This window comes from Mus musculus, chromosome 8 (assembly GCF_000001635.26).
Source record: "Mus musculus strain C57BL/6J chromosome 8, GRCm38.p6 C57BL/6J".
Taxonomy (NCBI): domain Eukaryota; kingdom Metazoa; phylum Chordata; class Mammalia; order Rodentia; family Muridae; genus Mus; species Mus musculus.
The window spans coordinates 129,260,625-129,286,691 of record NC_000074.6 but is presented as its reverse complement, the minus strand read 5'-3'; the positions used below and the strand labels follow the sequence as shown (position 1 = coordinate 129,286,691).

At 41.6% G+C, this 26,067-nt stretch overlaps 1 protein-coding gene across 6 annotated transcripts; it reads right to left on the bottom strand.

Annotated features, from left to right (window-relative positions):
- Positions 1 to 122: 122 nt before the first annotated feature.
- On the bottom strand, positions 123 to 23,300 carry Gm32856 (predicted gene, 32856). 6 transcript variants are annotated; one of them, XM_030243224.1, is made up of 6 exons: positions 22,968 to 23,299; positions 18,993 to 19,207; positions 17,718 to 18,298; positions 5,543 to 5,669; positions 5,295 to 5,355; positions 123 to 4,216 (listed from the first exon to the last, which is right to left on the bottom strand). In XM_030243224.1, the coding sequence occupies exons 3-6, from the start codon at positions 17,853 to 17,855 to the stop codon at positions 3,250 to 3,252; spliced, it is 1,293 nt and encodes a 430-aa protein (XP_030099084.1). In that variant the 5' UTR covers positions 17,856 to 18,298; positions 18,993 to 19,207; positions 22,968 to 23,299; the 3' UTR covers positions 123 to 3,249. The 6 variants fall into 6 exon arrangements, 5 of the variants coding, with proteins under 5 accessions (XP_030099084.1, XP_030099085.1, NP_001363895.1 ...); XM_030243225.1 differs by lacking the exon at positions 18,993 to 19,207 and having other exon boundaries at positions 22,968 to 23,300; NM_001376966.1 differs by lacking the exon at positions 17,718 to 18,298 and having other exon boundaries at positions 1,579 to 4,216; positions 22,968 to 23,079.
- Between the last annotated feature and the right edge of the window lie 2,767 nt (positions 23,301 to 26,067).

Genomic DNA, 26,067 nt, shown 5'->3' with positions numbered 1-26,067 from the left:
ATCCAACTAGAAAGAAGAAATGTGAATTGCACTTGACAACAGTTTTCAATAGTAGACTGTTAACTGTGAATGTGTGCATCTGAACCATGATTTGCTGATAGGAAATTAATTGCTGAGCACACTTCAGAGACATAATACTTTAAAATTTAATCTTTGTTAATACAAAATTCATGAAATAATACATTTAAAAGGTAGTTTCTCTGTATAATGTACTTCCTGGGAGTTAGATGGTCAATAAGCAATACTGAGCAGCCACAACAATATAGTGGAGTTAAACTACACTCAATGCACATAGAATTGTGTAGTAACAGCACAGAACCCAGACATATCCTCCATACACTGTAAATCAGTTTAGATGTTTTATATATTCAATACAATATTGATTCTAAGAAAACACATTGAATTATTAGGAAATCATGATCTCTGCATGCACATTAAAGACCAGAGTTCATTACCTGCTCATCAGGCAACATTACCAATGAGAAACAGTGCAAGACCTCAGGGACCATAATGCTTTGCATTATGTAGAAGAACACAGGAGGGAAAGCATTAAGGGAAACCCACAAGAATTTTCTTTTCCTGCCCATCTTCTTATCATCCTTCCAAATTCTGAAGAAGCCTAGAATTAAACATTTCAAAAACTAATAGGCACATAACAGTGATCTTTTTGGAACTGCTTCAATGCATCAGCAGCAGATCCCGTGTTCTAATGCTCTTTGGACATGGATAATGGTCTAGAAAGAATACCATGTGACTCTTAAAGATACTCATCTCTACTCTATCCAGTATGTGTCTGGGTTTAAATAAACACTATATGAAGCAAGAGGGAAGTACCTTGGAACCCTCTCTTACACCTCCTAATACAATGGGGTTGGTCCTCTCTGACCATGATCACTGAATCTGTTAGAGCATCTCCTGGAGTCCTTGTCTGGCTTGAGAAGGCCTTTATGGTGCTTTAAGTTCTAGTCCCTCTTGGTCATTTTGGTGCCTCTTACTGTCTCAAGTGAAACAGACTGCTTTAGAACGAATGCCTAGGCTTACTCCATATCCCTATAGTAATGGGATTCCAGGAGCTAATAGAAGTGGAGGCATGGCCTATTCTTTGAGTCTACTTTTCAATATTATCATCAGCTTAGCAATTTCCCAAAGATTAGCCAGTAATTTGTAACTCAGGATCCCACATCCATGGATTCAGCTTGAAAAACCTGGGCATGATATACACACTTATAATCTCAGCCTTCAAGAGATAGAGGTAGGAGGATTTTCAATTCAAGGCTACCCTGGGCTACATCTGAGATTCTATCTTAATATATCACTATCCTCATGTGTGTGTGTGTGTGTGTGTGTGGGTGGGGGGGGGAAGAAATGGAAAGGAAAAGGAGATGTAGGAAGATATAGATGAGGAAAAACGGAAGGAGAGAAGTGAAGGAAGAAGAGACTATCTAAAACATGTTATTTCTGTTATCAAACATGCAGAGAACTATCAGCTTGTCAGTTTCTCTCCAGTGGGTTATCTTTTATGTTGTTTGTCTTAATTTCGGTTTTATTCCTGTGAAAAGATACCACGACCAAGGCAACTCTTATAAAGGACATTTAATTGGGGGTAGTGTACAGATTCAGAGGTTCAGTCGAATATCAAGGCTGAAAAAATGGCAGTGTCCAAGCAGACATGGTGCTGCAGGAGACGAGAGTTCTACATCTTGATCAGAAGGCAGCCAGAAGACTCTTCTGCCCTGTGTGGAGCTTAAGCATAGGATCTCAAAGTCCACCCCCACCGGGACATACTTTCTCAAATGCCACATCTATTCCTGAAAGGCCATACTTCTGAATACTACCACTTTCCATGGGCCAAGTATTTTCAAACCACCATACCTTTCAAGATCGCTGTAAAGGCTTTACCACATTGGTTATATTCAAAGGATTACTCTTTAGTTTGTGGCCTTTCATGTAGTTGGAGGTGACTTGATTGTGAATAGGCTTTGCCATATTTTCTACATTTGTAAGGTTTCTCTCCAATATGTATTCTTTTATGCATTCGAAGATTACGATGCTGTGCAAAGGCTTCACCACATTCATTATATTTGTAAGGTTTCTTTCCATTATGAATTCTTTGATGACTTTGAAATTGACCATGAGGCAAAGGATTTACTACATTTCTTACATTCATAGGGTTTCTCTCCAGTATGTATTCTTTTATGTACTTGGAAATAACTTTCATATGCAAAGGCCTTGCCACATTGATTGCATTCATAGGGCTTCTTTGAAGTATATGTTCTTTTATGTACTTGGAGATAACTATGATATGCAATGGCTTTGTCACATTGGTTATATTCACCGAGTTGCTCTTTACTATGTGCTTTTATGTAGCTGGAGGTGACTTTAGTGTGAATAGGCTTTACTAATATTGTCTTCATTTGTAAGGTTTCTCTCGAGTATGAATTTTTTCATGTTTTCGGAGTTGACCATTAGAAACAAAGGATTTACTACATTGCTTACATTCATAGGGTTTCTCTCCAGTATGTATTCTTTTATGCATTTGAAGACTACGATGGCATGCAAGGGCTTTACCACATTCATTACATTTGTAAGGTTTCTCTCCAGTATGAATTCTTTCATGTCTTTGAAGTTGACCATTAGAAACAAAGGATTTACTACATTGCTTACATTCATAGGGTTTCTCTCCAGTATGTATTCTTTTATGTACATGGAAATAACTTTGATTTGCAAAGGCTTTGCCACATTGACCACACTCATAAGGTTTCTCTCCAGTATGTGTTCTTTTATGTACTTGGAGAGTATTACAATATGGAAAGGCTTTACCACATTGATCACATTTGTAAGGTTTCTCTCCAGTATGTATTCTTTTATGAATTCTGAGATGACTGTGTCGTCCAAAGACTTTACCACATTCATTACATTTGTAAGGTTTCTCTCCAGTATGAATTTTTTCATGTGTTTGAAGTATATTATGAGAAGCAAAGGATTTACTACATTGCTTACATTCATAGGGTTTCTCTCCAGTATGGGTTTTTTCATGCATTCTGAGAGTACTGTACTGTGCAAAGGCTTTACCACATTGATTACATTTGTAAGGTTTCTCTCCAGTATGAATTCTTTTATGCATTTGAAGATGATAATGGTATGCAAAGGCTTTACCACATTGATTACATTTGTAAGGTTTCTCTCCAGTATGAATTCTTTCATGTGTTTCGAAGTTGACCATGATCTGCAAAGGCTTTACCACACTGATTACATTTGTAAGGTTTCTCTCCAGTATGAATTCTTTTCATGTTTTCGAAGTTGACCATGAGAGGCGAAGGATTTACTACATTGCTTACATTCATAGGGTTTCTCTCCAGTATGAATTCTTTTATGCATTTTGAGAGTACTGTGTTCTGCAAAGGCTTTACCACATTGATTACATTTGTAAGGTTTCTCTCCAGTATGAATTCTTTCATGTGTTTGGAGTTGACCATGAGAGGCAAAGGATTTACTACATTGCTTACATTCATAGGGTTTCTCTCCAGTATGGGTTATTTTATGCCTTTTGAGAGTACTGTATTCTGTAAAGGCTTTACCACATTGATTACATGTGTAAGGTTTCTCTCCAGTATGAATTCTTTCATGTTTTCGAAGTTGACCATGAGAGGCAAAGGATTTACTACATTGCTTACATTCATAGGGTTTCTCTCCAGTATGGGTTTTATCATGCATTCTGAGAGTACTGTATTGTGCAAAGGCTTTACCACATTCATTACATTTGTAAGGTTTCTCTCCAGTATGAACTCTTTTATGTCTTTTAAGTTCAATCCGACTTACAAAGGCTTTAACACACTGATCACATTTATAAGGTTTCTCTCCAGTATGTATTCTTTTATGTACTTGGAAATGACAATGATGTGCAAAGGCTTTACCACACTGTTCACATTCATAGGGTTTCTCTCCAGTATGTGTTCTTTTATGTACTTGGAGAGTACTATGAGATGCAAAGGCTTTATCACATTGATCACATTTGTAAGGTTTCTCTCCAGTATGTGTTAGTATATGTATTTTGAGATGAGCCTTTTGTGCAAAGGCTTTACCACACTGATTACATTCATAGGGTTTCTCTCCAGTATGTATTCTTTTATGTACATGGACATGACTTTGATTTGCAAAGGCTTTACCACATTGAGTATTTTCAGAGGGTTTTTCTCCAGTATGACTTCTTTCATGCCTGCAAAGATAATTGGCACATGTGAAAGCTTTACCACATTCACAACATTGATGATTCTTTTTATCTGTAGGAATTAATCTTACAATTTGGTCTAATTGTAAAGACAACTCACATCTTAAGATTTTTTACATCCTTTTTCTCTATGAGGTTTTTCACATATTTCAAGAGAAATAGAAGAGCTCAGAGCTTTACCACACTGGGTATATTCATAAATTTTCCTATATTATGAAATATACTACAATGACATAATAAACCAGGACAAACATAAAAGAATTTCCACAATCCTAGTATTGATAGGGATTTTCTGCAGTGAGTTTATGGATATATTCCCACTGAAGTTGGAGAGCCAACTAATTATAAACTTGTATCACAAAGTTTGCTCAAATGTGGACTATTACATATATTTTAATTGTTTTGAGAGAGAGAGAAGGTTCTGCTTCTTTCAATATCCCTATGCTCACATGGCTTGTATCCATTGTGACACAGGATATACCTATTAAAAAAAAGAATAACAAATGAAAGATTTCCACATTGCATTCACACAGTTTGGCTGTTTGCTCATCATAGATATATGGTATAGGAATTAAGGTTTCTCCTCAAAAACATTTTTGACTCTCATAAACTGCCCCTCTCACTTAAACTTAGCAATGTTACTATATGAGTAATCAGTTTTACTATGGGATATTTGCTTATTAGAAACATATACTTATCACCTAATATATATCTTTGGCAATATGTGAGTGGTATGAGACTAGATTGGCAGTTCTACAGAATAGCTGTAATGTGGCTATGATTCAAATGGCAATATCAGTTAAAGCATTGTTTCCTTGTCTTTTCATTTAGAGAAATGCCTTGAAAACACAAATCAAACCTGACATTGAGGTACATAGATTTGTGAGAATTTAAACAATACACTTAAAGAAATGCCTTTTTTTTTTTCTTTTAAACACTGTTGCTTTTCTTTAAAAGTTCCAGGCCACCAAAAAAATAAAAAAATAAAATAAATTTAAAAAAGGTTCCAGGCCACATTAACATTTCTTCTGAGGCAAATTCATACCAACTTGCACATGAAAATTACCTTCCATGTCTTCTGGAACTTTGACAATGTTCTTCAGTGTTTTGGTCTTCCCAATTGTATCCTAAAATATAGTACCAGAAAATGTATGATATATTATTGGAAATTAGGCAAATGTGTTACTATCTTTAGTAAACCTGATTTATTCACCCCCATTCTTTCTCATTCTCAATTGAAGTTACAGAAAAGCATCAATAACAAAGAAACAATTGTTCCCTTATTTTAAAAAGTGAAAGATAATTCAGTCTTACCTACAGCTTTGAGGTTCCTGTAGATCTCCAACATCACAACTTTGTAGAGATTCCTCTGTGTAGGATTCAGCAAAGCCCATTCTTCTCGAGTGAAGTTCACATGCACATCATCATAGGTCAATGCATCCTAAAATATTCCATATATGTGTAGAACAAAAACCACGATACTGACATCACTGTAAATGTATGCTTCATTGACAATATATTTATATGATTCCGGTGCTTCCCCCACTTATTTCATGACCAAGAAGTTTTAATGTAATTATCAAGTCATCTTAGAACAAAACTGAGTAACAAGGTTCACTTCTGTCATTTCTTTGCTCTTTGAATAGGATACAGCCTTGTAAGAGAAATGCTAATTAACACACACACACACACACACACACACACACACAGAGAGAGAGAGAGAGAGAGAGAGAGAGAGAGAGAGAGAAGCAGTACTGAGCACACATCAGAGAAATTGTATGAACACTTACTAAGTACAAAAAATGATGGGCAAACTAACCATAATTAGTTCATGCCTTTAATCCCAGCACTCAGGAGGCAGAAGCAGGTATATTTCTGGTCTATCCAGGACCTCCAGAGGTACATATTAAGACCCTGTCTCCTCTTTAATAATCAATCAAACAAACAAGAAAGATAGAAAGGACCCAGAGGTTTTTACTGGAGTTCCTACAAAGATTTACATATTCATAAGTGTCCCAGTTTAATCTGTAACCATAACAAGATCTTATTAAAAGGGATGCATCTTTAAACAGATACAAATGGACAGATGAAAATACTGGCAATGTAAATGTTGATCCTACATAGGGCAGGAGATGGCTCAGCAGTCAAGAGCTCTTGTTGGTCTTGCAAATAATTGGGCTCAATTGCCAATTGTTTCACAACTATCCATTACTCCAAATTCAGAAATTCTGAAGCCATCTTCTGACTTCTATGGGGACCAGGCATATAGGATGTGCATATTCATGCATACAGGCAAAATACTCATATTCATAAAAAAATCAAAACAAACACAACAGGTAGGAAGAATGTTCTGCCCTAGCAATCCAATGACTCAGAAAGCTCAGGCAGTATTTTTTTTTTAAGGTTTATTTTCTTTATTATAATTTAAATTCAAACAAAACAGTCACTCAGTTTCTTAAACTCATTTTCTACTTTTTCATGCAGTATGACTCATTGGCAGAAAGCTCTCATGCCATCCAAATAAGGCCACTTTCTGCATTTTTACAGTATACTATAATACCACATTTGCTTCCCAACTATAACAACTCTTGCTACAGAAAACTTGATATTTCATTTCTCTTCTCCACATAATGTTCTAAATAAACACTAGAAAAACCCTTTGAAGGAGATTGCTTCAGCTAGATTCTGTGCTTTTTGCCCTTCTGTAGGAATTTGGCAGAAATCAGATATTGAGCTAGGAAGTGGAAGTAGGCTCAGGCAGGAATTTGATTTTGGGCTAGGACTTAGGAAGTAAGCTCAGGAAAGAATATTTACATTTGAGCAAGTACAAAGGTGGTAAACTTAGCCAAGGAATTTGTGGCATTCCTTTTACCTTGGGGCATCCGGATAAGCCCCTAAAAACAGTGATCACCAGACTTTGCTTTGTTCCTTCACCTAGAACTGGCCTTATTATTTGCATGTACTTAAATGCAAAAAATATAAAAGCAGGCTTGAGAAAAATAAACCTGCTTCAGCCTCTGCACTGTCTGGAGTCATGTCATAGTGTTGTCTAATTGTCTTCTTTTCAATCCTTGCTCCCTCCCTTGAGATCCTATTGACTGACTGAGCTGTCTTGGTCCCCCTTCATTTTCAATTGCTACCTGTGAGGTAGACAAGATGGTTCAAGTTCTCATATCCATCTGACAATAGAAGTGCACTAAAGGCTTCCGCTCGACTCGAGACTCGAGCCCCGGGCTACCTTGCCAGCAGAGTCTTGCCCAACACCCGCAAGGGTCCACACGGGACTCCCCACGGGACCCTAAGACCTCTGGTGAGTGGATCACAGTGCCTGCCCCAATCCAATCGCGCGGAACTTGAGACTGCGGTACATAGGGAAGCAGGCTACCCGGGCCTGATCTGGGGCACAAGTCCCTTCCGCTCGACTCGAGACTCGAGCCCCGGGCTACCTTGACAGCAGAGTCTTGCCCAACACCCGCAAGGGCCCACACAGGACTCCCCACGGGACCCTAAGACCTCTGGTGAGTGGAACACAGCGCCTACCCCAATCCAATCGCGTGGAACTTGAGACTGCGGTACATAGGGAAGCAGGCTACCCGGGCTTGATCTGGGGCACAAACCCCTTCCACTCCACTCGAGCCCCGGCTACCTTGCCAGCTGAGTCGCCTGACACCCGCAAGGGCCCACACAGGATTCCACACGTGATCCTAAGACCTCTAGTGAGTGGAACACAACTTCTGCCAGGAGTCTGGTTCGAACACCAGATATCTGGGTACCTGCCTTGCAAGAAGAGAGCTTGCCTGCAGAGAATACTCTGCCCACTGAAACTAAGGAGAGTGCTACCCTCCAGGTCTGCTCATAGAGGCTAACAGAGTCACCTGAAGAACAAGCTCTTAACAGTGACAACTAAAACAGCTAGCTTCAGAGATTACCAGATGGCGAAAGGCAAACGTAAGAATCCTACTAACAGAAATCAAGACCACTCACCATCATCAGAACGCAGCACTCCCACCCCACCTAGTCCTGGGCACCCCAACACAACCGAAAATCTAGACCCAGATTTAAAAACATTTCTCATGATGATGATAGAGGACATCAAGAAGGACTTTCATAAGTCACTTAAAGATTTACAGGAGAGCACTGCTAAAGAGTTACAGGCTCTTAAAGAAAAGCAGGAAAACACAGCCAAACAGGTGATGGAAATGAACAAAACCATACTAGAACTAAAAGGGGAAGTAGACACAATAAAGAAAACCCAAAGCGAAGCAACGCTGGAGATAGAAACCCTAGGAAAGAGATCTGGAACCATAGATGCGAGCATCAGCAACAGAATACAAGAAATGGAAGAGAGAATCTCAGGTGCAGAAGATTCCATAGAGAACATCGACACAACAGTCAAAGAAAATACAAAATGCAAAAGGATCCTAACTCAAAACATCCAGGTAATCCAGGACACAATGAGAAGACCAAACCTACGGATAATAGGAATTGATGAGAATGAAGATTTTCAACTTAAAGGGCCAGCTAATATCTTCAACAAAATAATAGAAGAAAACTTCCCAAACATAAAAAAAGAGATGCCCATGATCATACAAGAAGCATACAGAACTCCAAATAGACTGGACCAGAAAAGAAATTCCTCCCGACACATAATAATCAGAACAACAAATGCACTAAATAAAGATAGAATATTAAAAGCAGTAAGGGAGAAAGGTCAAGTAACATATAAAGGAAGGCCTATCAGAATTACACCAGACTTTTCACCAGAGACTATGAAAGCCAGAAGAGCCTGGACAGATGTTATACAGACACTAAGAGAACACAAATGCCAGCCCAGGCTACTATACCCGGCCAAACTCTCAATTACCATAGATGGAGAAACCAAAGTATTCCACGACAAAACCAAGTTCACACAATATCTTTCCACGAATCCAGCCCTTCAAAGGATAATAACAGAAAAGAAGCAATACAAGGACGGAAATCACGCCCTAGAACAACCAAGAAAGTAATCATTCAACAAACCAAAAAGAAGACAGCCACAAGAACAGAATGCCAACTCTAACAACAAAAATAAAAGGGAGCAACAATTACTTTTCCTTAATATCTCTTAATATCAATGGACTCAATTCCCCAATAAAAAGACATAGACTAACAGACTGGCTACACAAACAGGACCCAACATTCTGCTGCTTACAGGAAACCCATCTCAGGGAAAAAGACAGACACTACCTCAGAGTGAAAGGCTGGAAAACAATTTTCCAAGCAAATGGACTGAAGAAACAAGCTGGAGTAGCCATTTTAATATCGGATAAAATCGACTTCCAACCCAAAGTTATCAAAAAAGACAAGGAGGGACACTTCATACTCATCAAAGGTAAAATCCTCCAAGAGGAACTCTCAATTCTGAATATCTACGCACCAAATGCAAGGGCAGCCACATTCATTAGAGACACTTTAGTAAAGCTCAAAGCATACATTGCACCTCACACAATAATAGTGGGAGACTTCAACACACCACTTTCTTCAAAGGACAGATCGTGGAAACAGAAACTAAACAGGGACACAGTGAAACTAACAGAAGTTATGAAACAAATGGACCTGACAGATATCTACAGAACATTTTATCCTAAAACAAAAGGATATACCTTCTTCTCAGCACCTCACGGGACCTTCTCCAAAATTGACCATATAATTGGTCACAAAACAGGCCTCAATAGATACAAAAATATTGAAATTGTCCCATGTATCCTATCAGACCACCATGGCCTAAGACTGATCTTCAATAACAACATAAATAATGGAAAGCCAACATTCACGTGGAAACTGAATAACACTCTTCTCAATGATACCTTGGTCAAGGAAGGAATAAAGAAAGAAATTAAAGACTTTTTAGAGTTTAATGAAAATGAAGCCACAACGTACCCAAACCTATGGGACACAATGAAAGCATTTCTAAGAGGGAAACTCATAGCGCTGAGTGCCTCCAAGAAGAAACGGGAGACAGCACATACTAGCAGCTTGACAACACATCTAAAAGCCCTAGAAAAAAAGGAAGCAAATTCACCCAAGAGGAGTAGACGGCAGGAAATAATCAAACTCAGGGGTGAAATCAACCAAGTGGAAACAAGAAGAACTATTCAAAGAATTAACCAAACGAGGAGTTGGTTCTTTGAGAAAATCAACAAGATAGATAAACCCTTAGCTAGACTCACTAAAGGGCACAGGGACAAAATCCTAATTAACAAAATCAGAAATGAAAAGGGAGACATAACAACAGATCCTGAAGAAATCCAAAACACCATCAGATCCTTCTACAAAAGGCTATACTCAACAAAACTGGAAAACCTGGACGAAATGGACAAATTTCTGGACAGATACCAGGTACCAAAGTTGAATCAGGATCAAGTTGACCATCTAAACAGTCCCATATCACCTAAAGAAATAGAAGCAGTTATCAATAGTCTCCCAACCAAAAAAAGCCCAGGACCAGATGGGTTTAGTGCAGAGTTCTATCAGACCTTCAAAGAAGATCTAATTCCAATTCTGCACAAACTATTTCACAAAATAGAAGTAGAAGGTACTCTACCCAACTCATTTTATGAAGCCACTATTACTCTGATACCTAAACCACAGAAAGATCCAACAAAGATAGAGAACTTCAGACCAATTTCTCTTATGAATATCGATGCAAAAATCCTCAATAAAATTCTCGCTAACCGAATCCAAGAACACATTAAAGCAATCATCCATCCTGACCAAGTAGGTTTTATTCCAGGGATGCAGGGATGGTTTAATATACGAAAATCCATCAATGTAATCCATTATATAAACAAACTCAAAGACAAAAACCACATGATCATCTCGTTAGATGCAGAAAAAGCATTTGACAAGATCCAACACCCATTCATGATAAAAGTTTTGGAAAGATCAGGAATTCAAGGCCCATACCTAAACATGATAAAAGCAATCTACAGCAAACCAGTAGCCAACATCAAAGTAAATGGAGAGAAGCTGGAAGCAATCCCACTAAAATCAGGGACTAGACAAGGCTGCCCACTTTCTCCCTACCTTTTCAACATAGTACTTGAAGTATTAGCCAGAGCAATTCGACAACAAAAGGAGATCAAGGGGATACAAATTGGAAAAGAGGAAGTCAAAATATCACTTTTTGCAGATGATATGATAGTATATATAAGTGACCCTAAAAATTCTACCAGAGAACTCCTAAACCTGATAAACAGCTTCGGTGAAGTAGCTGGATATAAAATAAACTCAAACAAGTCAATGGCCTTTCTCTATACAAAGAATAAACAGGCTGAGAAAGAAATTAGGGAAACAACACCCTTCTCAATAGTCACAAATAATATAAAATATCTTGGCGTGACTCTAACTAAGGAGGTGAAAGATCTGTATGATAAAAACTCCAAATCTCTGAAGAAAGAAATTAAAGATCTCAGAAGATGGAAAGATCTCCCATGCTCATGGATTGGCAGGATCAACATTGTAAAAATGGCTATCTTGCCAAAAGCAATCTACAGATTCAATGCAATCCCCATCAAAATTCCAACTCAATTCTTCAACGAATTGGAAGGAGCAATTTGCAAATTTGTCTGGAATAACAAAAAACCTAGTATAGCAAAAAGTCTTCTCAAGGATAAAAGAACTTCTGGCGGAATCACCATGCCAGACCTAAAGCTTTACTACAGAGCAATTGTGATAAAAACTGCATGGTACTGGTATAGAGACAGACAAGTAGACCAATGGAATAGAATTGAAGATCCAGAAATGAACCCACACACCTATGGTCACTTGATCTTCGACAAGGGAGCTAAAACCATCCAGTGGAAGAAAGACAGCATTTTCAACAATTGGTGCTGGCACAACTGGTTGTTATCGTGTAGAAGAATGCGAATCGATCCATACTTATCTCCTTGTACTAAGGTCAAATCTAAGTGGATCAAGGAACTTCACATAAAACCAGAGACACTGAAACTTATAGAGGAGAAAGTGGGGAAAAGCCTTGAAGATATGGGCACAGGGGAAAAATTCCTGAACAGAACAGCAATGGCTTGTGCTGTAAGATCGAGAATCGACAAATGGGACCTAATGAAACTCCAAAGTTTCTGCAAGGCAAAAGACACCGTCAATAAGACAAAAAGACCACCAACAGATTGGGAAAGGATCTTTACCTATCCTAAATCAGATAGGGGACTAATATCCAACATATATAAAGAACTCAAGAAGGTGGACTTCAGAAAATCAAATAACCCCATTAAAAAATGGGGCTCAGAACTGAACAAAGAATTCTCACCTGAGGAATACCGAATGGCAGAGAAGCACTTGAAAAAATGTTCAACATCCTTAATCATCAGGGAAATGCAAATCAAAACAACCCTGAGATTCCACCTCACACCAGTCAGAATGGCTAAGATCAAAAATTCAGGTGACAGCAGATGCTGGCGAGGATGTGGAGAAAGAGGAACACTCCTCCATTGTTGGTGGGAGTGCAGGCTTGTACAACCACTCTGGAAATCAGTCTGGCGGTTCCTCAGAAAACTGGACATAGTACTACCGGAGGATCCAGCAATACCTCTCCTGGGCATATATCCAGAAGATGCCCCAACAGGTAAGAAGGACACATGCTCCACTATGTTCATAGCAGCCTTATTTATAATATCCAGAAGCTGGAAAGAACCTAGATGCCCCTCAACAGAGGAATGGATACAGAAAATGTGGTACATCTACACAATGGAGTACTACTCAGCTATTAAAAAGAATGAATTTATGAAATTCCTAGCCAAATGGATGGACCTGGAGGGCATCATCCTGAGTGAGGTAACACATTCACAAAGAAACTCACACAATATGTATTCACTGATAAGTGGATATTAGCCCCAAACCTAGGATACCCAAGATATAAGATATAATTTGCTAAACACATGAAACTCAAGGAGAATGAAGACTGAAGTGTGGACACTATGCCCCTCCTTAGATTTGGGAACAAAACACCCATGGAAGGAGTTACAGAGACGGAGTTTGGAGCTGAGATGAAAGGATGGACCATGTAGAGACTGCCATAGCCAGGGATCCACCCCATAATCAGCATCCAAACGCTGACACCATTGCATACACTAGCAAGATTTTATTGAAAGGACGCAGATGTAGCTGTCTCTTGTGAGACTATGCCGGGGCCCAGCAAACACAGAAGTGGATGCTCACAGTCAGCTAATGGATGGATCATAGGGCTCCCAATGGAGGAGCTAGAGAAAGTAGCCAAGGAGCTAAAGGGATCTGCAACCCTATAGGTGGAACAACATTATGAGCTAACCAGTACCCCGGAGCTCTTGACTCTAGCTGCATATATATCAAAAGATGGCCTAGTCGGCCATCACTGGAAAGAGAGGCCCATTGGACTTGCAAACTTTATATGCCCCAGTACAGGGGAATACCAGGGCCAAAAAGGGGGAGTGGGTGGGCAGGGGAGTGGGGGTGGGTGGATATGGGGGACTTTTGGTATAGCATTGGAAATGTAAATGAGTTAAATACCTAATAAAAAATGGAAAAAAAAAAAAAGAAGTGCACTAAAGATTAAAAGTATATGGAAAAAGAAATGGGTTGACAATGTTTAAGCTGTAATTACATGCTGTTTCATGACCAATGCGGCACTGACTGTGAGAGTCTTTACAAGTATTTAATCCTTTAACCATTGCAAATGTCTTCATTAGCACAATGTCACCTTGAGGCACCGAACTTGTTCTCAACAAATGAGCACTGAGGTAATTCTCATATTTAGGCTACTTTGAATACAACTGCAATGAACATGAGAATTCTGATACTTTTTAAAACAAATTTCAAGTGCATGGAAACTATACTGAGAAGATTGCTGGGATTCATGGCAATTCTATAATTTTTGTAAGAATTTGGTAGAATGAGGTTGCTTGGGTGTAGGTATTATGTCCAAATGTGTCAGAATACATATATTAAATATGTGCAATTTTATATCAACTATAACACAACATGGTCTTAACTAGTTTTAGTTGGTATCTATGGAAAATCCCAACCTACTGCTATCAGAGTTTATTGCTAATACACAATCTTATGTCACACACATATTCATTGTTCAGTTCTGGACAATGTTTTATTTTCACTCTTTTTGTTTTCTCAATTAAGTTATACTAAGTAAGATACCATTTATGTGACCCTAACAATATATTCTGTGTCACTAAAGTCTATGCTCAAGTCCTCTTTCTATGGCTTTGTACACTATTTTACATCAGTTTCAGTTTCACGCACTTACAACAGTAAACAATACCATTATAGTGATTTTTTTCTTAAAAAGGATGTTGGGTATGTTTAATTTGCAGCAAAAATTCAAAACAATCTAAAGAAAACTCCTAACAGGAAAGCTGATTCCAAAGCTATCTGCCACGTGAAAAAAACCCTCAGAATTGTCATTAGGATTATAAAGAAATGGTACACATTTTGGCACAATGTAAATTCTATACATAATTATCACAGAGCTACTGAAAGACCTCCGTGGGGATACCCCCACCCGAGTCACGAGATAGTGCTCACCCAAAGAATCACGAGAGACTGTCTTAATGCAAACATACGAGGTAGTTTAATGACAGGGTTCCGGGCCCACATGTGTATCTCCTGCAGGAGACAAAGGTGTCGACCACGAGGCTTAGAAGCTAGGGGTTTATATAGGAAAAGAGTGGGGGCAGGGAAAGAATTGGTGCGGCTTCATACAATTGGACAGTTTAAACATCAGCAAACTGTACGTGCAGATCGAGGTAACAGCAGAGCATCTGGTTAACATTTAACCCATGTCAGAAGGGCGGGAGATAGGGAGGTGCCGGTCCAGTCCAGACATTCTTGTATGTCTTCCCTATCTTTATGGCTAGTTGGTTCCTGGGATGACTTTACAGCCTTTGTTCTTTGTTCTAGGCCCAAAAAGCTCTCCTAACTAGCAAGCTGCATGAGTCATGGACCTTGAATTTTAATTTTCTTCCATTCCCCTCTTCTTCTACTAAGTAATTCTAATCTTAGAATTTCACAAGTCTATATCTCTATGTAGAGAATAGAAATCATACTCTTTTTCTATCTTAACTATAGGTTGGTATTGACGCTGGAGGACCATAAGCTGCACTGCATTCACTCTATCTTTAACATGGGCCAAAGGTTAAGAACAAAAACAGAATAAGAAAGGACAGTAAACAGGACTAGGCAGGGACCCTTCTAGTGAGACTTTGAGGGTCTGGGCATGATGCAGGTGCATGTAGATCAGATCTCTGACTGGAACTGGTGAGATGTCTTTGGGGTACCCAGCTCGTTTGCTGTAGCCAGTTGTGACCAACTTCTTTCTGCACCACCTGCAAGCCTTTTAACTTAGCATATAGATCATTATTATAACAACATATGGGTTCAAACACATCATTTTTTAGACAGTGATGGCATGGGAGCCCTGTAAAGGATCTCAAAAAGAGTAAGGCTGAATCAAGAGGGAGTATTTTTAGTTCCAAATAGGGCAAAAGGAAGGAGCACCAAGTCTGCGCCAGTCTCTATGATTAATTTTGTCCAAGGTCTCTTTTAGAGTTCTATTTATCCTCTCTACCTGTCCTGAGCTTTGGGGCCTGTATGCACAATGCAACTTCTAATCAATCTCTAATATCTTGGCCAGTCTCTGACTTACCTGTGCAACAAAGGCAGGTCTGCTAACCACACCTTTTAATTTCTTGGCCCCCAAGAGGGTCAAGTAACGTAAGTTGGTAACATACTTGTGTCCTTCTTCCCATGGGAGGACTAGTTCCTTTACCAGTCCTAATTAGTCCATAACTTGATAGTCCTCAGGGGTGTATCTAAAGCTGGTCTCTCTGACATCATAATAATCTTTAGGCTCCTTGACTGCCAGGATCATTGTTCCTTGGGCTGCCTGTTTGGCGGTTAGATCTGCCATCAGATTCCATTTAGCCACAGTATCTTAGGTCTTTCTCTGCAGATGTCAACAGCTCTCTTTGTATATCGCTCTGTGCAGTGGCAAAAGCATACCTGCTGTCAGTGTAAATGCTGATAGACTTCCCTTTTGTTATTCATAGAGCTTGTATCAAAGCCACAAGTTCGGCTTTTTGGGCCGACGTCCCTTCAGGGAGGCTGCTGGCCTAGATCACTTGCTTTCTGTCCACCACTGCACTGCTGCCCCCGCCTTCTGCTTACCTTTAACCATGAAGCTACTGCCATCTGTGTACCAGCTCGAACCCCCAGGCCAAGGCTAATCTGATCCTTCAGATCATTTTGAGTACTAGCTTCTTCTGCCAAAATGTTAGCACAGTGATGAGTAAGTGAAGTCTCAGGCAGTAGGGTAGCGGGATTGAGGACAGCAGGGGGAGCGAAGGTCACTCGTTCAGTCAATAAAAGCTCTAATAATGCCATACCAGTGTTGGTCATCCATCGGTCAGGGGAACTATTGGATAATGCTTTCAAGAGCGTGGGGTACCACTACAGTTATTTGCTGTCCCAGAGTGAGCTTATCAGCATCCTTGACAAGCAGAGCTACGGCAGCAATAGCTTTCAGGCAGGAAAACCACCCGCTGGCAATAGGGTCTAACTTCTTGGATAGGTAAACCACTGGTCCCAAAGTCTGAGTAAGGACTCTTCTGGTGACCCCTGCTCTCTCATTAGGCAAGGCTAAGGATGGGGCCATTAGTAGGGCCTTTTTAATTTCTTTAAAGGCTTTCTGGTAATCTGGGGTCCACACAAACACCTCCTCTTCCTTGGTTAGGGGGTACAACGGGGCAGCTAAGGTCGCAAATCCAGGTATCCAGAGTCTGCAAAAGCCAGTGGTGCCCAAGAATTCTCTTACTTGCCTTGGTGTAGTTGGGGTGGGGAATCGTTGTTACCGTCTTTTTCTGGCTTCTTTTAGCCACTGCTTCCCATCTCAAAGGGTGTATCTCAAATAAGTAACTTCAGTCTGACACAGCTGAGCCTTTTTAGCTGAGGCTCGGTATTCTAACTCACTTAATTCTGTTCTTCTAGGATCTTCTGTTGCCCAGGATCCCTGTCTAGGTCCTGTCTTTTCTTTCTCTCCTACCACTGTGGCCAAGATTCTAATCAAATTTCTTTCTTGTCTATGATTCCTCCTGTTTTCTCTTTCTTCTGCCTCTCACTTCTCGCTTCTCTCTCTCTCCTTCACTTTTCTTTACTGTTAACCTCTCTATTTGTCACTGTCATCTATCTCTCCTGAGTCTGCTGAAGCTTTGCTCTTTCTTACAGTCTAAGCTCACTTCTTTCTAGACCTCTATATACATCTGTCTTCTTCATCCTCTTTTTTCTTTTGTTTTTCTTCCTCTGCACTTTCTTACCGACTTACCCTGTCTTTTTCTAACTTCTGTAATTTTTTATTATCTTGGTCAGATTGTTGGGGCACTTCTTATCCCCACAGAGATGAGACCATCATCAGAGCCTGGCGGTTAGACTCACAGATGCTCCTTACCTTGGGCAGGAGAAGCCCCAAGTGGGCAGATGTCTCCCTCGATGGAACTTGGAGCAGACTCACTGCCAGCAGCTCAGGGCAGAGCCTCCTGATAAGACACATGGGGCAGCGAAAGGAGCCCAGCTGGGCCACTGACATCTCAAAGTGAAAGCACTTTTTCTGCTAACAAGAGGCACTCTGGAACTGCCAAAGCCTGGAGACGGGCAGGTGGGATGCAGGGGAAAGGGAAATATAATTAGGCAGGTATCAGAAGCAGCCAGGGAACTCGCGGTGCTCCTGGCTGGCCACTCCCACAGTCTCTTCTTCTTCTTCCTGTCCGTCTGTCTGCAGCAGCGGGGCCCAGGGTCGGGGGTGGGGGAGGTCGGTGCGGTGACTCTGGTGCAGCCGCTCTCAGGGAACCTGGTGAGTGCTGACGTGAATCCCGCGGGCCCTGCCCCTCTTCTCCTCCCATCCCTTGGGCGCTGAGGTATGTGGTGGTGGTGGGGCAGGTGCCGGTGGAGTGTTGCACTCGCCATCTCGCTCGTGGGGCCCAGCACCCCGGGGCCGTGCGCCTGCACAGCTGGCCTCTTCTGCTGCAGTGCCTGCAGAACCCAGAAGTGAACAGCAGGCGACTGGAAGGTCTGCGTGTCACTCCGCACTGAGCCCTAGCTGTGCACTGCTGCCATGGAAGCCGGGAGCCCCCAGTTTGGCCCTGCTCGGGCTGCCGGGCTCTGGGCTGTGGCCGTGTCCCAGACCGCCACCAGCACTGCCAGGTCTGTGCGGCCCGGGGTGCGCGGGGGAGCAGGCCTGCCCGCGGGAAAGCAGGGCCAAGTTGTTTTTCTTAATATCACTGACAAATTCTGTCCTAACATCAGTTCAAGTCCATAGTCAGAGACAAAGGGGTTGACACTGTCTGTCCCATAACAAAAATCAGAAAAAAAAAAAAAAAACCAGAAACAAAACAAAGACACAAGACACTAGTACGTCTAAACACATGTGTCTGCGTCTGGACTTATACAGCCAGCCAAACGCAACCTTCGAGGGGGTGAGGTTCCACGTCCACTCCCTTCCTGACAGGGGTAGGATTCCACATCTACCCCATTCCTGACGGGGGTGGGATTCCACGTCCACCCCCCTTCACCTGTGGAACATCTTCCAGGGTTGCAGCCTGCGGCCCTTCCGCAGCCACTGGGTCCTTATGGGCCACAGTGGTGGCTGCCAGAAAACCGGTCTCAAACACTCTCAGCAGTGCCGCACTTAGATAACAGACAACATACAAGACTCACACAAACATACCTCCAAGGGGTCTTCGGGGTTCCTGGGTGTCACGCAGATCTTGGTGGAACCTCCAAATGAAAGACCTCCATGGGGATACCCCCACTCAAGTCACGAGATAGCGCGCACCCAAAGAATCATGAGAGACCGTCTTGATGCAAACACATGAGGTAGTTTAATGGCAGAGCTCCGGGCTGACACGTATCTCCAGAGGTATCAACCACGAGGCTTAGAAGCTAGGGGTTTATATAGGAAAAGAGTGGGGATAGGGGGAGAATTGGCGTGGCTTCACACAATTGGACAGTTTAAACATCAGCAAACTGTACGTGCAGATCGAGGTAACAGCAGAGCATCTGGTTAACATTTAACCCATGTCAGAAGGGCGGGAGATAGGGAGGTGCCGGTCCAGTCCAGACATTCTTGTATGTCTTCCCTATCTTTATGGCTAGTTGGTTCCTGGGATGACTTTACTGTCTTTGTTCTTTGCTCTAGGCCCAAAAGGGCCTCCTAACTAGCAAGCTACATGAGTCATGGACCTTGAATTTTAATTTTCTTTCACTACAACAATCAAAAGCTTTATAACATTTGTGAAAAAATAATGAGGTGTAGAGAAAAAAAGTCAAGAATATAAGTCCAAAATTATAGTCAAGTTTCAATCAAGACTTAAGGAAACTCAGCCAGGAAAAATGTGAACATGACCAGTATTACCTGGTTGTATGTGTATACAAATGGAAAAAACACAGACTTCACAACTCCCAGAAAAATAACTCAAAATGACTCCTGTTAAATTTCTGACCGTTCCAGCCACTACTGACCTCACTTTCAAACAGAGGCTCTAGAGCTCTCTCTATGGAGGTGATCAGAAAGGTGAGTTATGGCTCTGCAGCACCTAATGCCCCCTTGTGAAATCACACAAACTCTGCCCCACTGAGCCCACATACAAACCAAGGTTGAAGAATAATTAAATGTCTGCTTCCTGCCGTGTGGATTATAACACATGATGTAGAATCTGCCCTACCCACCTGCACACCACCATGCACACTTAAGAAACCTCTGCATCTCAGAAACTCCTTTTGGACCCTGGAACTGAACTTCCCTGAATCACTCTATTCATTGTGACTGGTGGTACTGGAAAGGTAAAAGGATTTTAATCAAATATTGATGAAGGATGATCCCCATAACCTCATCTCTACCAGTTTCAAAATGATTTGTAAAATTTATCATACAAAACTGAATTTGCAGTACAATGTTCAAAACTTCTAGAAACCAGATTTTCAGTTTTGAAATCTGTTTTCTGCACACCAAAAGCAATGCTTGTGTGTGCACACTGAACTGTGGTATTAGAAGCAACACAGCTTCCTATGGCCAGAGCTGCAGAGCCTCCTTTTCCCCAGGGAATCCACACTCAGGCTGGCTCAGAGGCCAAGGCCCTTTGCCCAGGTCACCACATGTACCAAAAGTACCACAGTCTGGTTCACAGTCCATCCCAGTCCAATCAGATTGGACTCTGATTGCTTAACTAACCTGTTCTTCCTAGTGGCTGCCACAATCACGATGCTGTGGCTTGGGGTTTCCCTCACAGCTCTCTGATGAACTGCATCAGAGAATATGAAAAAAAAAAAAACCCTGCAAGCTACCTCCCACTGGTGCTCCTCCTGCCCAGAGGACATTACCAGCTCTCCTCCTGGAGGATTAGAGATTAAATGACTCAGAACAAGCCTTCCCAGTTCTGCCCTTCCACCCCACCCTAATGGCAGACAGAGCCCTAGTATGGTAAATTTGTATTTTATTAGAATCTTCTACTCTCCCAGGTATGGAGAGTTCTTGGTATCGTTTCTAGGAAAATGGCAAGAATGTTTGACACTGGGCTAGGACAAGGAAGTAAGCTCAAAAAACAAACACCCCCCCCAAACAGCTGAGGAATGTGTTCCTCATATCTTAAAATATCTTGATCATCTTGATAAGACCCTGAGTACAGTAAACAAGGGAACTTAGTTTACATCTTTTTTTTTCCTTGACTACTTTGTTTATGCCTTAGAACTGACCCTATTCTTTGTAGGCAGTCAAGGTGGGTTAGGGTCTGTTGGCAGATTTCCCAGCCTGAGGAGGAAGTACACCTAAGGCTCAAGGGAGGTGCCTCGAGATAAGAACAGATATTCTGTGTATGTTTCAGGAAACTTGTTTCTGTTAGCTTGTGGCTTTGCTTTCTACAGTACTGTGGGGTATAAAAAGACTATGAGAAATAAACTCAAGGCTGCTGGTTGCTGCTGGCTGCTCTGCTGCAGCAGTACTAATCATCAGTCCTCCCAAATCTTACTCTTGGCTTTACATCTTCTTTCTGCCTTTTCTATCTTTAATCCTTGCTCCCCCATCAGAAACTGACTCATGTTGGGGGGTAGGGGTGGGGGGGGGTCCAGTACAAAGAAAGAAACTAGATTCAAGAATCTCTTTCTCCTCCATCCTTGTTTCTCTCCTATCTGGTGTTAGGGGGTGAAATGGGGGGTAAGGGGGTTGGAGTTGCGGGGGAAGGGGATTAAGTGTGTGTTAAAAGAAGAAACCATAAAGTAGCAAAGACTAGCTACATGGTTAATGTTAAAAGAGGAGCCAGACTATAATGGATTTTGCATTCCACATCAGCTGCCACCCTTAAGTCTCTTTTAGGTTCAGGTTCCAGGTTAAGTTTTGAACAGTTTAAATGTAGACTGGAGACTGCAAGTTTAGCCACTTAGACAGATGGGAATTTACACAGAAGACATATTCCCAGGATCAAATCCCAAGTACACCAGTGCCCTAATACAGCAGGTTAGTGACAGTGTCCTAAGTGGAAGGTCCCAGATGATGAAAAACATCAGAAAAGGAAAAGGTACAAAGTATAAAAGTTGGGGTGGGGAAGTCTTACACAAGCTATGGCTTATGCTAAGTAAGCTTCTTAAGAATACCATCTTGTACACGGTTGACATGAGGGAAAAGGAAGGAGATGGGAGACATCTATGAAGTCAGCAGAAAGACGAAGAAACTATGAAGTTAGCAGCAGCATCATGCAATGGGACACAGTCAGGAGAAGTCTAATCAAACAATGCTGCAAAAGAACTCGGTGTATCTTAAAAACATTTCAGACCAAGCCTCTAGTGGCCTTGGAACTGATAACCACAGCCCCATACGGTGGAAAGAGTTGTGTTCTCACAACCTGATGCAACCTCATGGAAAGTGTAATTTGATCAGACCAGCACTCAATACAACTGTGTTTTGTTTTGTTTTCTTTTTTACCTTTTCAAATGGTTGTCACTAGGTATCATCTCACCCATGAGGCAGAACTATGCTTTTCTCAAGAAGAAAACTGAACCTTTATAGCACACTAGGTCTTACTGTTGTTGATTGTAATTCTGTAATGTTCCATAGAGCAGCTTGTTAAAGGCCTGCTCTTTGATATGGAGATGGACTTAGTGGCTGGTTGTAAATCAAGTTTGTTTCCTTTGTTATGGTTTGGTACCATATTTCTGGACAATCCTGGTGAACAAACATGTGTATCCTAGCTTCCTAATCTCTAATTGCCCTGGTTAGCATATTACTTATCTGTGGGGTGTTTTACATGCAGTCCACCCTCACCTAAATTCTACTTGGTGTGCCTTACTATCTCCTATGCTTTATTAAATCCTTTACATCATCAATTCTACTCTTTCACATCACAGCTTGATATTGGATTGCTACCCAGCACATGAGATGCCTTTTATAACCGCCACAAAATTAACTCCAAATGGATTGTAGAAACTAGGACTCTATGAGTTTGGGATCATACCAAGGATCTTTCTACGCACAAGCCAAATGCTCTGCACAGATACCGCCCCCACAGTGAAGGCTACAGCTGGGTCCAGCGAGTGGCTAGGACCTCACACGTGGCCGCCGATTCCCACTTAGCCCCGGGAAAGACGCACCACACAAGCTCGCGATCCTCAGACCCCTGCTTCTCCCCATTGTTGGCAGTGATCATGTGCTCACCATGTCGCAACTTCGGAGCTTGCCTGAGCACCCTCCACAGCATCCAGAGGCAGGACAGAGAACACAGCACACAGGACCATTCAAGCCTACTCAGCTACTAAGCGAAACCGGCACCACGGCACCCGGAAAACCCGCCTTCTCTTCTGACTGGCAGGTCCGCCTAAAGGCTCTGATTGGCCAGTAAGTCTGGAGTGACTCGAGCACCTCCCTTAGATTTAGAGTGTGCTGAAGGTACACAGTGTAGAGGTTCTCAGCCCAAGCTTCAAGTCCAGGGCCAGACCTTTTCCAGATCTACAGGGATTTGCATTTCTGTAGTACTTTTGTCTGTCATCCAATAGCCTACCCATCTGTCTCCCCGCGCAGCCCCAGGGAGGCCCCACCACTCCACCTGCCGCTGCTCCGCCCCTATGTGGGCAGTGACCCTGTGCTCACCGGGTCCTGACTACACCCTGATCTTCCCTCACTCAGTAGCCTTCTTCCTCCTGGAATCAAGGTCCTGACTTCAGCCCCAGCTTCCATCACTCACTAGGCTGTTTGCCTTCTCCCTCCTGGAATTAAGGTAGGGAGCTTGCATAGCCCATTACTCAACTTGCAGAGGAGTTATCCATCTGTCCCACAAGCGGAAGGGTGCCCAGGATATAAACAATTAAAGAGAGACTTTGGGAAACAATAGTTTATAGAAATGAATAGGCTTATTAATTTCTGGTTTGTTATATTCGTAGTGTAATTTATTTTCACTTACATCTTAAACGATCAGTTGAGAAGGATGCAGTTGGGACTGAGGTTGTGTAGGAGGTCCAGGACATGTACAAAGCTGTCCAGATAAGATCCCCTTATCTGTACACTCTATAGCACTGCAAACATGGGCTAGCACATCTTTGCTCTCAAACCAAATACACTGTTTTTTTAAATTGGAATTACCTTTGATCTTTCTTTTCCCTTAAAGATATGAGGTAGTCGTTTCTCCTTGAGACAACATTATTTTCATGTTTTCTAAGAACTATACACAAAACAGTTCCAATGTGAGGGATGGCTAATGGTGGGACTGGCTGTCAGCTAACTAATACTCACTCTATCAAGCTGTCAGTTCATATGGCTGTCAGTGTGCCTGCACTGGTTATTTCTCACCTCACACTTTCCTAACACTAAGCATCTTTGTGTTGAGACACTGAGCTAATTAAATATTGGAAATACATACACACAAGGACTAGTCTATTTAACCTACCTCAACCCATATCCTATTTGTTTAGAAACACTGAAATTTCCAGAGTGAAGTCTGAGAGTCAATCCAGGTGCAATGCTGCATACCTATAATAACAGCAATCAAGAGGCTGAGGCAGGAGGATTGCAAGCTTGAGGCCAGCCTGAGCTACATAGTGATACTCTGCCTCACAAAATAAAATAAAGGAACAGTTAAAATTACCACCTGCCCTCAGAACTTTCCCACATCCTCAGTTTGGATCCCTAAGAAGGTCCCCAAAATCAAATGGGTAGTGTGTTAATTGGGGTTTCTACTGTTGTGAAGTGATGCCACAGACATAGCAACTCTTATAAAGGAAAATATTTAGTTAGGGCTGGCTTATAGTTCATAGATTTAGTCCATTATCATCATGGTGGGAAGCACGGTGGTTTGCAGCGAGACATGGTGCTGGAAAGGTAGCTGAGACTTAATGTGTGCTAGCAGGCATAAAGAAGAAGGGAGCAACTAGGCCTGGCTTGAGCATCTGAAATCTCAAAGCTAACCCCACAGTGACAAACTTCCTCCAAAAAGGCCACACCTCCTAATATTGCCATTCCTTATGGGCCAATGGGGGCCATTTTCATGCAGACTGTCACAGGTAGGAAGAAAATATGTGTGTGATTGTTAGCCACTGTCCAGGTGGGGGTGGGTGGGTGGAGGGAGGCACAGTCCAGAGAATGTGCAGACTGAATGTTTTGGGGCAGGGATGACTTCAAGACTAGAAATACTCTCTTAAGTAAATAGTTTGCTCAGATGTCCACAGGTCTTTTCCTTTGTCCCTAATCCTTGTGGTAGATGTTTGCCTAGTCTATCCTTTTCTCTTACTCTTTCATCCACATTCTTTAAATTTCATCTTCTGAGAAAAGACTTATGCATTTGATTTTTCTGATATCACATAAGCATAGGCTGGAAGGGGGGGAAGGGCAGTGGTGGCTGCTAATGGAGACCAGGCCTGTTATTGACAGTGGGAGTGGTATGGGCCTGGTCATTTCTGTTCCTCCAGAGGATGCTATTTTAAGGAAATCTCTTCCTCATGACTAAAGTAGATTTTCACACATAAGACATAGATCAGCATCCGGTGTATCAGTGACATGCCATGGTGTCACTCTACACATAGGCATAGAGGAGTTCACAGATTGTGGATGTGGTAGAAGAGACTGTCCGTAGGTAGTAGGTATAAGAATCAGACTGTTTTCACTAGGTTATCTAATTCTACCACTCTTCCACAGTACTGAGTGAATCATTCCCACTGTTTCATTTCCTCTTAGTTAAAGTTTATGTTTTTTCCTGTTGAACTTGTCTAATATAATAGGGTGCAGCATTCCTAGAGAAGTCTATTTTCTAGTGTCACCTTGTGTTCAGGACACCTTAATTAGGACACAATTGGAAGATAGCGCTGAACCAATTTCATATAATGATAAGATGATGAAAAACTAATTCTGAGAAAGGTGCTATACTGTGTACAGTAAATTTCCTTTAAACAAATGTTCGTGTGTTGTGACTATGTTATTTGAAAAATTTTATATATTATATAAATACATTTTAAAAGTAAAAGATTCAGGGCTGGAGAGATGGCTCAGTGGTTAAGAGCACTGACTGGCCTTCCAAAGGTCCTGAGTTCAAATTCCAACAACCACATGGTGGCTCACAATCACCTATAATGAGATCTGACACCCTCTTCTGGTGTGTCTGAAGACAGCTACAGTGTTCTTATTAAGATATAGTAATAAATAAATCTTTTTTTTTGTTTGTTTTTTTCAAGACAGGGTTTCTCTGTATAGCCCTGGCTGTCCTGGAACTCACTTTGTAGACCAGACTGTCCTCGAACTCAGAAATCCTCCTGCCTCTGCATCCTGAGTG

Bases quoted from the DNA above. Each gene is read 5' to 3' on its own strand.
- Gm32856 (XM_030243225.1), bottom strand. From the start codon at position 17,855: ATGTCAGTGGCCCAGCTGGGCTCCTTTCGCTGCCCCATGTGTCTTATC. The intron at 5,356-5,542 runs GTAAGACTGAAT...ACTATATTTTAG, and splicing joins CAGGAACCTCAAAGCTGTAG to GATACAATTGGGAAGACCAA. The intron at 4,217-5,294 runs GTAATTTTCATG...TTATCTTTGCAG, and splicing joins AGTTCCAGAAGACATGGAAG to GCATGAAAGAAGTCATACTG.